Genomic DNA, 15287 nt, shown 5'->3' with positions numbered 1-15287 from the left:
TACAGAACATTCAGAGACACATGAAGAGATGCTCAATATCGTTAGCTATCAGAGAGATGCAAATTAAAACCACAATGAGATACCACTTTACACCAGTCAGGATGGCTATCATAAACAAAGCAACAAACAACAAATGTTGGAGAGGTTGTGGGGAAAAGGGGTCCTTAGTTCACTGTTGGTGGGATTGTAGACTGGTACAACCATTATGGAAAACAGTATGGAATTTTCTCAGAAAAATAAAAATTGACCTGCCTTTTGACCCAGCAATTCCACTGCTAGGATTATACCCCAAGAATCCTAAAACATCAATTTCAAAGAACCTATGCACCACAATGTTCATAGCAGCACAATTTACAATAGCCAAGAGTTGGAAGCAACCTAGGTGCCCATCAGTAAATGAATGGATCCAAAAATTGTGGTACATATACACCATGGAATTTTATGCAGCAGAGAGAAAGAAGGAGCTACTACCTTTTGCAACAACATGGAGGGAACTGGAAAGCATTATGATGAGTGAAATAGGCCAGGCATTGAAGGACAAATACCATATGATCTCACCTTTGACAGGAAGCTAAAGAATAAAACAAACAAGCAAACAGAATAAAAACAAAGATGCTGAAATAGAGAACAAGTGGGCAGCGACCAGAGGGGAGAGGGAAGGGAACTTGAGGGGAAAAAGGGGGAGGGATTTTGAGGAACAAGTATGAAAGACACAGAGTTGAGGACTGGGGGTGGGGGGGGAATGGGAGGGAGGGGGAGACCGGGCGGGGGGGGGGAAGGGAAGAAAAAAAAAATGTACTTGAAAAGTAACTAAATAAAAAAAAAAAAAAAAAAAAAAAAAGAAACATACTTCAATGCAAACTTTTCTAATTCTTTTTAGTAACACATAGCATGCTTTTAAATGTTCTTATAATTTTAAATATGTGTCCATTAGTATAAAAACATATATAAATATTAACAGATATAAACCTTCTAAACACATCTGTGAAGCTGCAGAGTACAATTTCCAGATATATGATTTTCTTTTGGTTTGTCATTTATTTTAAAAATTCTAGCTCTGGCTGGTGTAGCTCAGTGGATTGAGTGTGGGCCTGCGAACCACATGACTGCTGTTTGATTCCCAGTCAGGGCACATGCCTGGGTTGCAGGCCAGTTCCCAGCAGGGGACTCGTGAGAGGCAACCATACATTGATATTTCTCTCCTTCCCTTCCTCTCTAAAAGGTAAATAAATAAAATCTTTTAAAAAATTCTAAATGAGGCCCTGGTTGGTGTAGCTCAGTGGATTGAGCACCGTCCTGCAAACCAGACAATCACGGTTCGATTCCCAGTCAGGGCACAAACCCGGGTTGCAGGCCTGTTCCCTGCAGGCCAGTTCCCAGCAGGGGATGCATGAAAGGCAACCATACATTGATGTTTCTCTCCCTCTCTCCTTCCCTTCCCCTCTAAAGATAAATAAATAAAATCCTTAAAAAAAAGTTCTAAATGAATGACAGAAAAATCGATTGTATTTTTCTTGAATCTGAAATTGTTCAGTGTCTCTGGTCACTGGCTACGTGTGACTTTTTAAATTCAAAGTGATTAAAGACATGTAATATCAAGTGAACTACATTGCTCCTGAGTCACACTAGCCACATTTCAAGTGCTTGATAACCATGTGTCTGCTGGCTGTCATATCCAATAGCACAGATACAGAGCACTTCCATCATCACAGAGAGTTCTATTGCCACTGATTTAAATTACTGGAAACTATATAGTACAGTACTATAGACAGTGGTCAATAAACAATAAAATAGAGTAATATTGGCACTAAAACTAATTGTGTTAAATATAGACAGTATATTCCATAATATACAAAAGGTGTACTTATTTATATATGTATGCATTTGTACATAAATTAATTAGAAATTTCTCTCTATTTAGTTATACCATTTATTTTTGTCATAATAGGAAAAGTAACTTTATGTTTTTTAATATTTTCTTATTTCTATTATTCAAAATTAGAGTTAGAGGATCCTTAATGGATTTTTCACATTCTAACTGTAAAATTAAAATCCATTAGGCAAATTAATTTTCTCAGACCTCATCTTTTATTTTTAGTGTGTATAGAATACTTTACAATTAATTATTCATGTTTGAATATGTATAATTAAAATAACATGGTATACAATTATTCTATATTGTTTAAAACTGAAATATTTAGTTTAAATTAAAGTACTTCTCAAAAATTCTAACTTGATAATTCTACTCAGGCATTTTAACCACACACTAAAAAAGTAAAGGTCTTTAGAAAGAATAATAATCAAGTACAGCAATGCCATATAAATAATTACTGTAAGAAGTATACATTCTTGTATTGATAATTATTTTGGGGGTGTATACATAAAGGCAAGTGATAATGGATTATAAAAGTAATAAAAATGTTCTTTGCTAGTAAGTCCTAATTAAGCACGGAATGAAAATGGGAACTATATATTTGATAAAAACTAAACAAAAGGTAGAATTTTGTGAGCAGAAATTCGAAGAGAGCTCTTAGAGGCAAAACTTGAAAGTCAACCTGAGTCTGGAAGTACCACACTCGGCTTCTATGAAACAATATTGTAATTCCTGAGGTTTCTGTATATCTATGTTATTCTGAAAATATTTTGAAAATCTCAAATCATTAGACCTAATATGTTCTATTTTGTTTAATTTTGAATTATTTTAGTATATTTTTTATTTTGAAAAGCCAATACACATGAAGAAAATACTCTTGAAAGACACAAATCTGTTCTTTTCAAGTAAATTTATGGAGAAGCAACTTGCTGAGGTAATGGCAGATAAAGAAAAGGAAGAAACTGAATAAAAAGAAGTAAAAATCAGAAGATTGTTTAGCTCACTGAAATAAATTAGAACTTTTCTCTATGCCTTTCTGACCCCTGAATCTTGAGAAGACTAACATAACAATTTTGTTTTCCTAATCAATGTAATAGGATTATGCCAGCTTCTCTCACACATATTAGATATGACCAAATTTATTGTGCTTCTATACAACCATTTTATGTTTTTAAGAACTAAATATAAGCAAATAAAACTTAAAGGTAGTATTTTACTTACTTCTGTCATATTAAAATGAACATACACAATTGTTTTAACTAGAGAAACAGTTTAGTTGTTTCTATTTAGTTGTTTCCTCTAAACTTGCTTGAAATTGCAATTAAAACATCCCCAAACTTAAAAAAAAGTTTTCTCCATTAAAAGATATCAACAGCCCTGGCTGGCTCTTGCCATTCCCACGGGGTTGTTTCTCTCCCACTCTTTCTCCTTCCCTTCCCCTCTCTCAAAAAATAAATAAAGAAAAAAAAAGATATCAACAAAAGTAATTCAAATTATTGCATGTGCATAATAATGTTTTTGAAATCATTAAGAATACTATGCATTTCAAATTGCTTGATATCCATATAATAGTATTTCTAAATTTTTATTTGTATTCTGAAATTTTTTAATTGGCTATCATCAGCATTTTGAACCAAAGTTAAAAAGGAGGAAGAACATATTTCACGGAGTCCAACATCTGGTTACATCACTCTAACATCAGTAAGAGTTTCAAGGCCTGAAATACTTTTCTTGCCATTCAAACTTGCTGTTATTTGGCTCAAATATACTTCTCCACTAGTCCTCTCCACTATTAATCTGTGTGAAGTCAGCTCTAGTTGCAGGATAAATTCCTACATTTGATTTATGTATTTTTATCCTATCATCTGCCTGTTCCAGCCTGTTCAATTATATAGATACATTTATCCAGATGTAATTCATATCATCCCTTGTTCTCCACAAATTCTTCCCTGATTTATGCTAGTTCACATTTTCAAAGGAAAGTTACAATATTAATATATTTGAGAAATGCTTTGTTAAAAAAGTAAACATTATCTTTTCAACTATAAGATCAGAGCCTTTCACATACTATAAAGCAGTGATTCTGTAAGAGGCAACTATGATATCACTTTTATATTACTTAGTTTTGAGTGAGAAATTATTTTCCTGGAGCACTTCACAGGAGACACTCTTTGGGATCCTGTGCTGAAGCTCTCTCTGGTCTGGGGAATTGCTCTTCTTTTTAAGATTTTATTTATTTATTTTTAGAGATGGGAAGGGAGGGAGAGAGACACCCACACACACACACACATGCATGTATAAGAGAAACATCAATGGGTTGCCTCTGGCCCACACCAAGCTGGGGACCTGGCCTGCAACCCGGGCATGGGTCTTGATCAGGAATCATAGCAGCAGCCTTTCAGATCAAAGGTTGGTACTCAGTCCATTGAATCAGACCAGTCAGGGTTTGGTGAAACATCTCTGATGAGCCCCAAATGCATTTTGAGTAGATTGAGAACCATAATTTAAAATAACATTTCATTGAGATTATATTATATAGCAGATATTTCTTAGTACTTGGAACACAAAGATAAAAAAGATATAATTTTGCCTTCAAATCTCTCTCAGTGAATATAATAGAAGTGGGTGTAAAATGAATGAAAAAAATAAAACATATTACGATAAAACTGTTTTAGTATAGAGGCACAAGAGAGGGAAAAGGTATAAGAGAAATCTTTTGCTCACTGATAGTATTTGAACATACATCTTATTTTCACAACTACCTTACAAATTCCTTAATAACGATGATCTTTATATCTTTCAGATTTTAGAACAAATTATGACAATTAAAGATTTTAATGCCCAACAGGTCTTGAAGCTCAACTAGCCTAAAGCTTTTGTTTTATTAATAAACTGATATCATACATGAATATATGTTTTGTCCTATTCAATTGAGATAGTGATACAATTGGAACAAAACTCAGGTTGTCAGATTTACAGACTAGGTTTATTATTGTTCTTTTTTAAAGCAGTACAATGAAGAGTTCTAAGCAAACAAGCCTTAACAATTTGGTAGTTCTGATTCTAGATTTACCCCTTGCTAGTTATGTGAACCTGGGCACTTTGATTAGCCTCTCTGAGCCTGGACTCATTCATGTCGAAAAGGGTTAATAATGGTTTCTCCTCATAAAGTTTACCGTGAGGATAAATAAGAGAATTAGAGAAAAGACTCAGAATATTGATAAGCATGTTCTAAGTGTTCAGCAAATATTACCTATTATTATTTATCTGCATTCATATTTTTATTTGATTATACTGGTTTGGCCAAAAGTTCTTTTAGTTTTTTTCCATTCAATGGCTCTTGTAGTGCTTAGTCGTCTTTAACTTCATTCAAAACAATTTTGTTACATTGTATTGTGAAAGCTGTCATATCGGTGTACATTAAAAAAAGTTACCAAAACTTGTGAATTTTTGTAGCCATTTTAATAATGAAGATGGAAGATAATAAGCAACATATTTAGTATATTATAATTTATTATTTCAAGAAAGGTAAAAATGCAGTTGAAATGCAAAAGAATATGTGTGCAGTATATAGAAAAGGTGCTGTGACTGATTGAATGTGTCAAAAGTGGTTTGTGAAGTTTCTTGGTTCTATCAACATTCTGGTCAAATAATTCTCTGCTGTGGGGTTGTCTTATGCATTGGAAGATATTTAGCAGCACTTCTCCTGGCTTCTACCCACTAGAAACCAATACCAGGAAATCACCAAGTTACTCAAAATAACCAAATCAGTAAGGTTATTGGTGGAAATGAAAAATGTATCTTTTATTTTATAGAACTAAACAGAGATTTTGGCAACCCAATAGACACCTAATGGGTTACCAGTTAAATCTAGATTGTATGCATGTTATTACATGATTTATATGAATTTTATGTATGTCACTACACTATTAATCTGCTGAAGTATTGATTAACCTAAAGAATATTATGAAAACATTCTCATGCACTCAGGAAAATTGCAGTTGAAGTGTAATCAAGTATGAATAAGCCTTTATAAACACAAGATTTTTGGGTCTCTCTTCTTACGGATAGCTAATTTCTGACCACTAGATTTTCTTTTCTTTTCCATAGTTAAGCATCATTAATATATGTTTTCTTCAAGTTACTCAGTAAATCTGTACCAGGCATATGTGTCATTTTAACATCTGAAACACAACTCCTTAAAAGTTACCTAAGTATAAAATTTATTGTAAATAAATCTATGAAATAAAAATTTCAATGAAAATGTGAAAAAGGAGAGTTCTAAATTTCACCCATAAAATATGTAATGTTTTTATATTATATATTGTAATGTAATGCAAAATTACAATAAGATCTAAGATCTTAACTGAAAAATCTGAACCCCAAATCTTATTTGTAAGTTATAACCAAGTGTAAACAGACAACAGAATGTCTGCTTGTATCCATAACAGACCTCAGTGATCCCTGAGGGTGTTTTTATAGTTTAATATAATACATTCTATTTCTTTAAAACAAATTAAAGTTTTCTCTCAGTTTTTACTTTTTTCTGAATTTGGGGAATAAATACATAGAAGTTTCTTCTAGCTGTAGTTTTTTGACATTTTGAATTATTAAATTAATACTTGACAATTCACTTCCTGTGTGTTTTTACCTAAGTATGAGAATATAGGTTTAAAAATTGGTAGAAAAAATGTTTTTATATGACTATATAGTTTAATAAAGTATTTATGTGTTCCCCACAGAAATCTGAAACTGGATTTTCATTCCTGGTGTGTATCTCACTTCCTCAGAACAAAAGTCCCCTTATGACTCTTTTCTTTGAAACATACAAGTTATTTACATAACAATATGTTGGTTTGTGCATAGTTGCAAGTACAAGGTCCCTGTAGCTATAACCACATGTGTTCAGTATGTCCAGCCTACCATTTATTATTTCCTTTAATGGTGAATTTAACAATCCCTGTTAGGTGCAAGCTAAAAATAAACCATGGCCATCATGTTAAAGGAAATTACTTTCTATATAGACAGATATACTAATAATAGTCACATGCATGCCTGAAACTAATATAATATGTGCCAATTACACCTGAATAAAATAAACACATAATTAAATATAAATAAAAGTCATATAATGTAATATGTTCGATATATGGTATCTACTTAGGCACCATTGTGGAATGTTTCACAGAACAGTTGATATTGTCTGCTCTTGCTGGAAAAATGGAAAGTTATTCTAGCTGGAGAAAAAGCAGAAGAGCATCCTAGGGAGAAAGATATTAGGAAAGAAAAATAAATAAAAGTTTACTTTAAAAATAAAGCATGGTTGCATTGAGTAGGACATATACTAAATCAAGGCAGGGAGGAGGAAGAAGACATGTTTCACTCACTAGCTCAGCAGTCTTGAGTGTGGTCCAATAAGATTGCCAGGTATTCCAGCATCACAATAAACACTATGTTAGCACAAGAAGAGGGAAGCCCTTGGAATTCTATGTATTGTTTCCACTATCTGGGAAAGAAAGCCTTGAAACTGTGTATTCATCCCAAGCCCTGGAAGTCGAGGGGGTCCACAGCGCCCAAAGAAGAAGTCCACAAAACAACGTTAGTTAATTGCCTACCTCTGGTAGTTCAGATCATAGGTAATGACCATGACCAGAGGTAGATCTCTAATCCTTAGAGGAAGAGCCTATAAATAACTTTGGGTAACTGCCCCAACTTTAATTAACTGCCTCCTGTTACATATCTGTCTTATGACTAAGAGCAAGATAAGGATTCAGGCTCATATATTGGGTAATCATGTCATCCCCAGAAAAGCTGGCACCACATTTACCCATCAATCAACGTGTAACTTCTTCACCCCAATGTTGCCAACTATATAAGTCCTCAGAACAAAGGACCTGATGCTCTTGCCAACCCTGTTCTTTCCACAGTTACCTTGCCATGCCCTGATCCTATGCCTTTTGCCCCACCTCGGCAAAGCCCATTGTCTTCAATGAGTAGTATTACTAATAAACCCTGCTTGTACTCTAATGGACTTGCTGATCTGTAATTTTTTAACTGTATCAGCAAGAAGAAGGGAGTTTCTCCCATACCAGTTGTAACAATTTAGGCAATTTTCTTCATTTCAAAAAAAAAACTCATATCATCTATATTTAAAATTTTGTGAAAAGCTAATTATTAAAATGGAAAATGGAAATAATACAGTATATTTTTCTCTTTTTTCTCATCTCTTGTTTGGATGGGTCTTGAAAAACATGCTCATGATTGGAGATCATTTTGTTCCTGGAAACTCTAATGCCATATAATATATAACCAAAGCTTAAAATGTGAGGTAATTCACACTTTAATATCTTACTACCTAAATGATCCTGAGATAGTTTCTTGTGCATTTTGAGGGTGAATATTCTAATCTGTACCCTAATAATAAGAGAAAAACTGATCACCTTTCCCACATACTCTGAGTAAATAGTAAAAGAACATAAAGTATAAAATTTGGAGAGAGTTTTCTAATTCACAAAATGCTATAGATGTAGTAATTATCTTCATCACCATCATTATTATATCAGAACTTCCTATCTCAATGGGTCTGTAAACTGATCATTTTACTTTCTTATATCTGCCCCTTTTTTCTGTATTCCTTATATTTTGGGGGAATTAATTTTTTATTTACCTGTTTGCCCAAGTCAGAAGCCTTGTAAGGTGTGCTTTTTGTTTTTGTTTTGTTGTTGTTGTCGTTGTTGTGTTGTGTTGTGGTTTGATACATTTTTAGCTCTTTTTTTACTCTACAAAGTGAACTGGTATAAAAGTTCTACAATTCTTTTGTTTCAACCACGAGTTCTTCCCAGTGTGCCATGCTCTTGTACGTGTCTGCTTTCCCAGAGTGCATGTTCTTTTTGCCTTAAATACCTCCTGCTGTGAGTGCCCCTCATTACCTGGCTAATTCTTACTCTACCCACCTTATATGTAATGTTTTCTCTGATCCTAGTTCAGCTATTTACTTTTATTTTGTTTTTTCTACCTCGTGAGTTAATTGTGTCAAATTCTTATTATTTACTCATTGTGTACTTACTGGAAGGTGAAGCAATCTGAGATAGAAACTGTGCCTTTTATCTTTACTGCTCCCACCTAGAACACTAGAACAGTGACAGATGTACACTAAATGCTAAGGAAATATGAGTTGAATAAATGCATAAGTAGATAAATTTATTTCTGCTAACTAGAAATATCACACATTCACTTTAATGTCTACTATGATGGTATTTTGTTATTATGATACCTGAACTGACATTTTAATCATACAAAAAGATGAAGTTATTATGTTTAGCAACTCAGTCTGGTACACCAAAAGTTGTCAGTTTGATCCTCATTGGGTCAGGTGTGAATGGCAATCCCAATAGATCAATCTCTTTCTCTCTCTCTCAAATCCACGATAAAAATTACACTTAGGTGAAGATTTTTAAAAATATATACTTGTGTACAGATTTAAAAATATATACGATATATTTTCTATTGCCACAAAATTTATGATGAATTAAAACACTGAGTCCCAATATAAGTTAGATAATAAAACAATTAGAATAATTGAATTTCATCTGAATTTAAATATAACAACCCAGAAGATAATCAGTGTACTTGCATCTTCTTTTTCACTTTTAGTAAGCACTATATCCAAACTGGTATTGTGACAATTGGCATAGCATTACTAAAAGATACAAAAGACCACTGAGCTGTTTCCTAAACATTTAGTGCTTTGTTACACTAGTCTAATGATCTTTTTCCTTCCTTCCTTAAACAAATCCTTACTCTATATTCTTCACTAAATATCAGGACAGGAATCACTCTTCTCAAGGAAGCAGAGGTCAGTAGTATTTGCATTTTAAAAATATATGCAAATAACAATGGTAATATGATGTGGAAATATTCTATTGCATTTTTATTAAATAATCTTATAATTTAAACTGCTATTTTTGAAGCAATCTTACAAAATATTTGGAACAGTTATGGCATGTTTTTCACCCTGAAGCTCACTCGTAAAAGCTAAAAACCAGCTTGCCCTATATGTCACTGTGGGGACCAGAAAAACAGCAGAACAAAAAGGTGTCATGAAATCTTATCTGTTAGATTAGGAGGCTTTAACTGTTTCATAAAAAGCTCCTATCTTTTATCTGTTTCTTTGGATATAATATGACATATCAAATCAAAATTTAAATATTATCAAAAAAGAAAATCAATGGAGTCTTTCATAACATCTACAATCATGTAATGTTTTATTTTTTAATTGACAGTGGTGATAGTTGGTTTTATATTGATGATAACTTATATGACTGCTTTCAGTTTATGAGGTAATAACTGGTAACGTGGAGATGTAAAACTTAAAACTGGATTTTGTTCTGTTCACCAGGCTAGGATGGGTTTGCTTTCTAACTAGGATATGCTACAAGACTATTATAAATATCAACAGGTAATGTTTTTTTTTCATTTACAAAATGAAGCATCTTGAATAGTATGAGAAGCTAAACTAGCCTTCTTGACTTTTAAGAAAAGGACAATGGTTTGGACATAATAAAGTAAATATCTTATGATAAAATAAAAAATAAATTAAATTATTTACACCTGTGTAAATAAATGATGATGATAACCAAATTTAGTACATCTGCACATTATATCGTGAAACTTGGAAAAAACAGACTCTCTTGACTTTTACTTACAATAAGATTGACTCTTTCAAAACTTCTGTTGCTATGGTAGAGAAAATATTTTAAGAGGTGGCAAACAGTTATGTAATTATCTAATGAAAAGTTAAAACTTGTACATTATCACGGAAAGAGAATAATACTTACAGTACAAGTCTTCTCTAGTAGGTACTGGATTTACCAAATCAATTTTTTAAATTGAGCTGTAATATATACTACAACATGATTATACTATGCAAATTAAAACTATAAGGGACCAAAAAAGAGTCAATATATTAGCAAGAAGCAAATTCTAATTGTTGCATATGGTATGGTAAAAGCAGTGATTTGTTGAAACATATTTGAAATTAATTTAGACAGTAGAAAATTTAGAGCACTATAGTTATTGTAATACTTGTTATTGTAATTGTGTCCTATTTTAAAACATCAAGTTTTTCTCTGAATTTGTTATTTTAATAAGGGTGGTGGGTAAGTTGAACTTCTACAGAGATTATTTTGGACTATGTAATCACTCTAAATTGTGCAAAACACAGTGGAGAGATATGCCTTCTCTATTTATCAAAGCAACATAATTGAAAGTAAATGACCATAATCTATAGAACTTTAGCAAACATACACCAGCAGCTTTGACACACTAATGTCTGTTCAGCCCTCATCTGAGTTCTCCAGACCACTGTCCTCCACCCTTGCAATGACTTGTTCACTATTCTTACAATGAAATGCAAATAAAACACAGCTTCAATATGAACCTTTCCTGATAATCCTACTCTATTTGTTTTGGAATGTGTGCATAAAGCACATTGTTATTTATTATCCACGGATACTACTTATGTCTCCTGTTCTAAAGTGTGGCAGAAATCATATCAGTCACAAATGTGACTACCACATACATGCAAAATGCTATCCAGGATTTGTTCTTTATCTGCCTTTTCTCCAAGATTTAAAAGCATTAAAATTAAAGAGATCTGTATGTTTATCTATTTCCACAACACATTTATTCATTAGTTAGAAAGAGCTTTGTTTAAAACTTTAAAATATGCTTGCTTCAGAATTCCATCGTTTAAACATTTTATTTCATTGTGATAATCACATTGCTAGTTCTGATTTCTCAAAAGAAAATTCTACACATTTACACTTTATATTGGATTCTATGTTAAAACCTACAGAACAGCATTAACCACATTTAATGTATTATAAGCCACAGTCAATTCTTAATTAAAATATTTCAATGTTTGTTACAAACCCAGCTCGAGGATCTAAAGACAGGTCCCTGGGAAACTTCAGCTTTTTGCTAACAAGTATAGTAGGGTATAAGCCACTGAGTTTGGATACTTCAATGATCCTTTTTTCTGTGTCAGACCAATAGAGGTTTTTTCCAATCCAATCAACAGCCAGCGCATTGGGGACAGCTGTGTTATGCACTACCTAGCAAAATAAGAATTTAAAAAGTTAACAGTGTAAATGCCTAGTATAAGAACTGAGGAATTAATTCTTGCTTTTTGCAGAGATATAGAATTCTATTTAATTGTTAGCAATGAAATTTAGTTAAGCATAAAACATAGAACAATTTACTCCAATAAAATCACTTACGTGTTGCTGAGAAATTACTTAACATGTAGTCAGGCTCCTAGAAATTACAAATGGGTTTAAGGGAAAACACCCTAATCTGAAAACAGCTGTCTGACAGCTGCATAGTTATTGATTCCACTTCCGTTTTAGTTTTCCTGTCCTCTCAAAACGAGGGGCAAAAATTCTGTTACACGTAAACACCCACCCACGCACACATAAACATACCAAGTATTACTAAAGATTATCTTTAACAGGTTCTAGGGGACATATCAATTGCATTTACCACTTCCCAAATGATCGACTACAGAAGAGAAAAAAATACAAGTAAGAATTTAACCTAACCAAAGGGAAGTAAAAATATTCTCAAACAACTATGTGCTCAATTCTAACTCATGCCAATATCAAATACAATAAGGATATAAGCATTTTATGCACAAATATGATACATATAAATTAATTAAAATGTCTTGATCTATATGACTGCTATTTTTGAGTTCTCAGTGCTTAGAGGACTATGTGAAAAAAGTCATTGAAACTTAGGGCTGTAGTTAGAGACAAAAAAATACTAATAGAATTTTATAGTTACCTTCCCCCCATACTGTAAATAGTAAGGATATACATAAAGTGACATGAACATTTTTAGCAATTAATATTAATCTACTATACTGAATTGCACATCTTTTCTTCTTCTCCCAAATTAAATTTGGAAAACTGTCATGTTAGACAATTTTAATGAAAATCAGTGAATTAGTAATCCCAAAGAAAAAAAGATGTATTCTGTAACCCTATGTTATGATATATTTTAAAGTAACAATGAATCAATATAGGCAAGGCAGTAGGGAATTACTGTCCTTAAAAATATTAAAGTGTCATTAAAAACATAAAGATAACCAAAAACCTAAATGTCTTATAGTAATATACAATCAAGTTTGAGAAGGTAACTTTGCAGTTTTTATATGAATTGCCAAAGAACTGAATAACAAAACAGAAAAATTACCTTTTTGTTCCATATCATATACTGATATTTCATACAAAATATCACTAAGTGCAGTTGTTCTGAATTACCAGAACCCAACCCACTAGTGGTTTTGGCATTGTATATACACATTTCAAGATAATTAATATTTTCAATAATGAAAATATTTGACAATATTTTCAATTTTGTGGAAATAGCCATTTCCAACAAAAATGGCTATATGATATGATTAATGGCTATAAAGTGTTTAAGCAATTAATAGAATTAACTACTTGAATTTAAACTTCTTTATAATTTTGCTGTACATAGACAATGCAGATAATTTTATTTTGAAACTTGAGATAACACAGAAATCTGGTATCTAGAGATTGCCAAAATCTCATATCTAGAAAGTGACATATATTTAATAATGATAATGTTTAATCAGAACATTCATAATGTTATACAAATACATTCAATTATTTTCATTTATATTACATTGATTTTAATAGTGCTAAATTTTTAATCTGTAATTTAATAATTAATTTTTTCAATGACAAATTCTCAGACTCAGGTTCCTCTTTTACACAAATTAACACAATTGAGTCTGAGGCACTCATCATTCAAGCTAAACACACCCTTCACCTAGTCTAGGGTGTGAATAAGGATTCACATGTTACCTACTCAATTTGATTTTTACCTTAGTTCAAATAACAGCATTATAATGATATATAAGGACAACAGTTTGTATTTCATATTTAAAATATGTATTAATTTACATTATAAAATATGAAATTCAAACCAACCTAATAAATTCTGAGTTGTACCATTACCATCAAATAACATCTCGTATCTAACTCAACCACACTAATAAAACATCTAATAATCCCGTTGTTGGAATGTCACTTACCTTAATATCGCTTCCATTTAAACACATTCTATTTATGCGGCTGCCATTAGGTCGGCTGGAATCAATCCAATAGATAAATTCTTCTCTGTAATCAAAGTCTATAGCAATAACATTGTTTAACCCCTGAAAATAAAAATAATGGGTTTGAATAATAGTTAACAGAAATTATTTTAAAATACTTTAGGAGTTTATAAGAGTATCTCACTGTATACAATATTTATTACAATAAATAAAATTTAAAATCAAATCTTTTAAAAATTGTACATTTACATTCTTCCTCCACCATACACTTAAGATGCTGAATAATTTATTTGAAAATATTTTCCAAGCAGGCCATAGCAATTTAGTAATGTTTATAGTTTATGCTTTAAGTATGTAGACATAAAGCAAATATATGAGGGGGATAAACAAACAAAAACCCTAGCTTTTGGGGAGATAAAGTAAATTGGTCTCATTTTAGGTTAATATTAAATATAAATCTGATACCATTGTTATCTGTTCTGTAGAGTAACCAGAAAACAGCACACATCTAAATTGGAAAAAATCTTTGATGATTTATGATGATCCCTGGATAGCCATCTGATTATAATCAGAAAAGATTATTTAGAAATTTTATTTTTCCCTTAAACCTTTTGTCTCAACAAGATAAATAGGCTTTAAAAAAATATTTTATTCTTCCAGTGGCCCCGTAGGTAATGCAGAACCACTTTAGAATTTAAAAATTATAACCTTAGGAGAGTTTTTGACCAAAAAGGAACTGGAGAGTCAATATCTTTTTCCTCTACATGGAGAAAATATGAGGACAAACATCACTTCAGAATGGTTATGTATTTTTTTTAGCAGGTAACAAAAATGAACATGAATTCAGCTGATTGGTTTCTGAGTGTTATGGCTCTTTGGTTTAGCAATTCTGTTATTTGATTTTGTTTGAGTGTTGTATAAATGTATCTGGCAATCGGCTTAGATGTTGGATTGTTCAGATGATTGCTGAGGGATTAGTTTAATTTTGAGCTATTCTTAGGGCTTATAGATTTACTACCCCAATGGATTAATAAAGCTTGAAATAGAATTTCAGTTGTGCTAACTCATTTTAAGGCCTGGATAGTTTATTAATATGTAAATTTTTATGGATCCAAAGTTAATTTTATGTGGCAGGCACTTGGCAAGCCCCCAAATATTTTTGCTATATCTTTATATCTGATGTAAGCTTGCTTATATCAATATTCACCCTAAAGTTGTAGTTAAGTCTCAAGTTGTTTCAGGAGTCATTTATTAGGAGTTTTAGTCCTA

General features: G+C 32.0%; 1 protein-coding gene across 1 annotated transcript in view; it reads right to left on the bottom strand.

Annotated features, from left to right (window-relative positions):
* The window catches only part of LRP1B (LDL receptor related protein 1B), a 1762610-nt gene that overhangs the window by 223142 nt on the left and 1524181 nt on the right, over window positions 1-15287 (bottom strand). Inside the window, exons 59-60 of the mRNA XM_053655128.1 lie at window positions 13998-14120; window positions 11807-11988 (exon numbers count right to left, since the gene is read on the bottom strand). Coding sequence (XP_053511103.1) covers window positions 11807-11988; window positions 13998-14120 — 305 coding nt within the window. The remainder of the gene's footprint in view (window positions 1-11806; window positions 11989-13997; window positions 14121-15287) is intronic.

The sequence above is a fragment of the Artibeus jamaicensis genome, unplaced genomic scaffold (genome assembly GCF_021234435.1).
Source record: "Artibeus jamaicensis isolate MK-2021 breed Jamaican fruit bat unplaced genomic scaffold, CSHL_Jam_final contig_935, whole genome shotgun sequence".
Classification (NCBI taxonomy): domain Eukaryota; kingdom Metazoa; phylum Chordata; class Mammalia; order Chiroptera; family Phyllostomidae; genus Artibeus; species Artibeus jamaicensis.
This window is presented reverse-complemented; position numbering and strand designations above follow the sequence as displayed.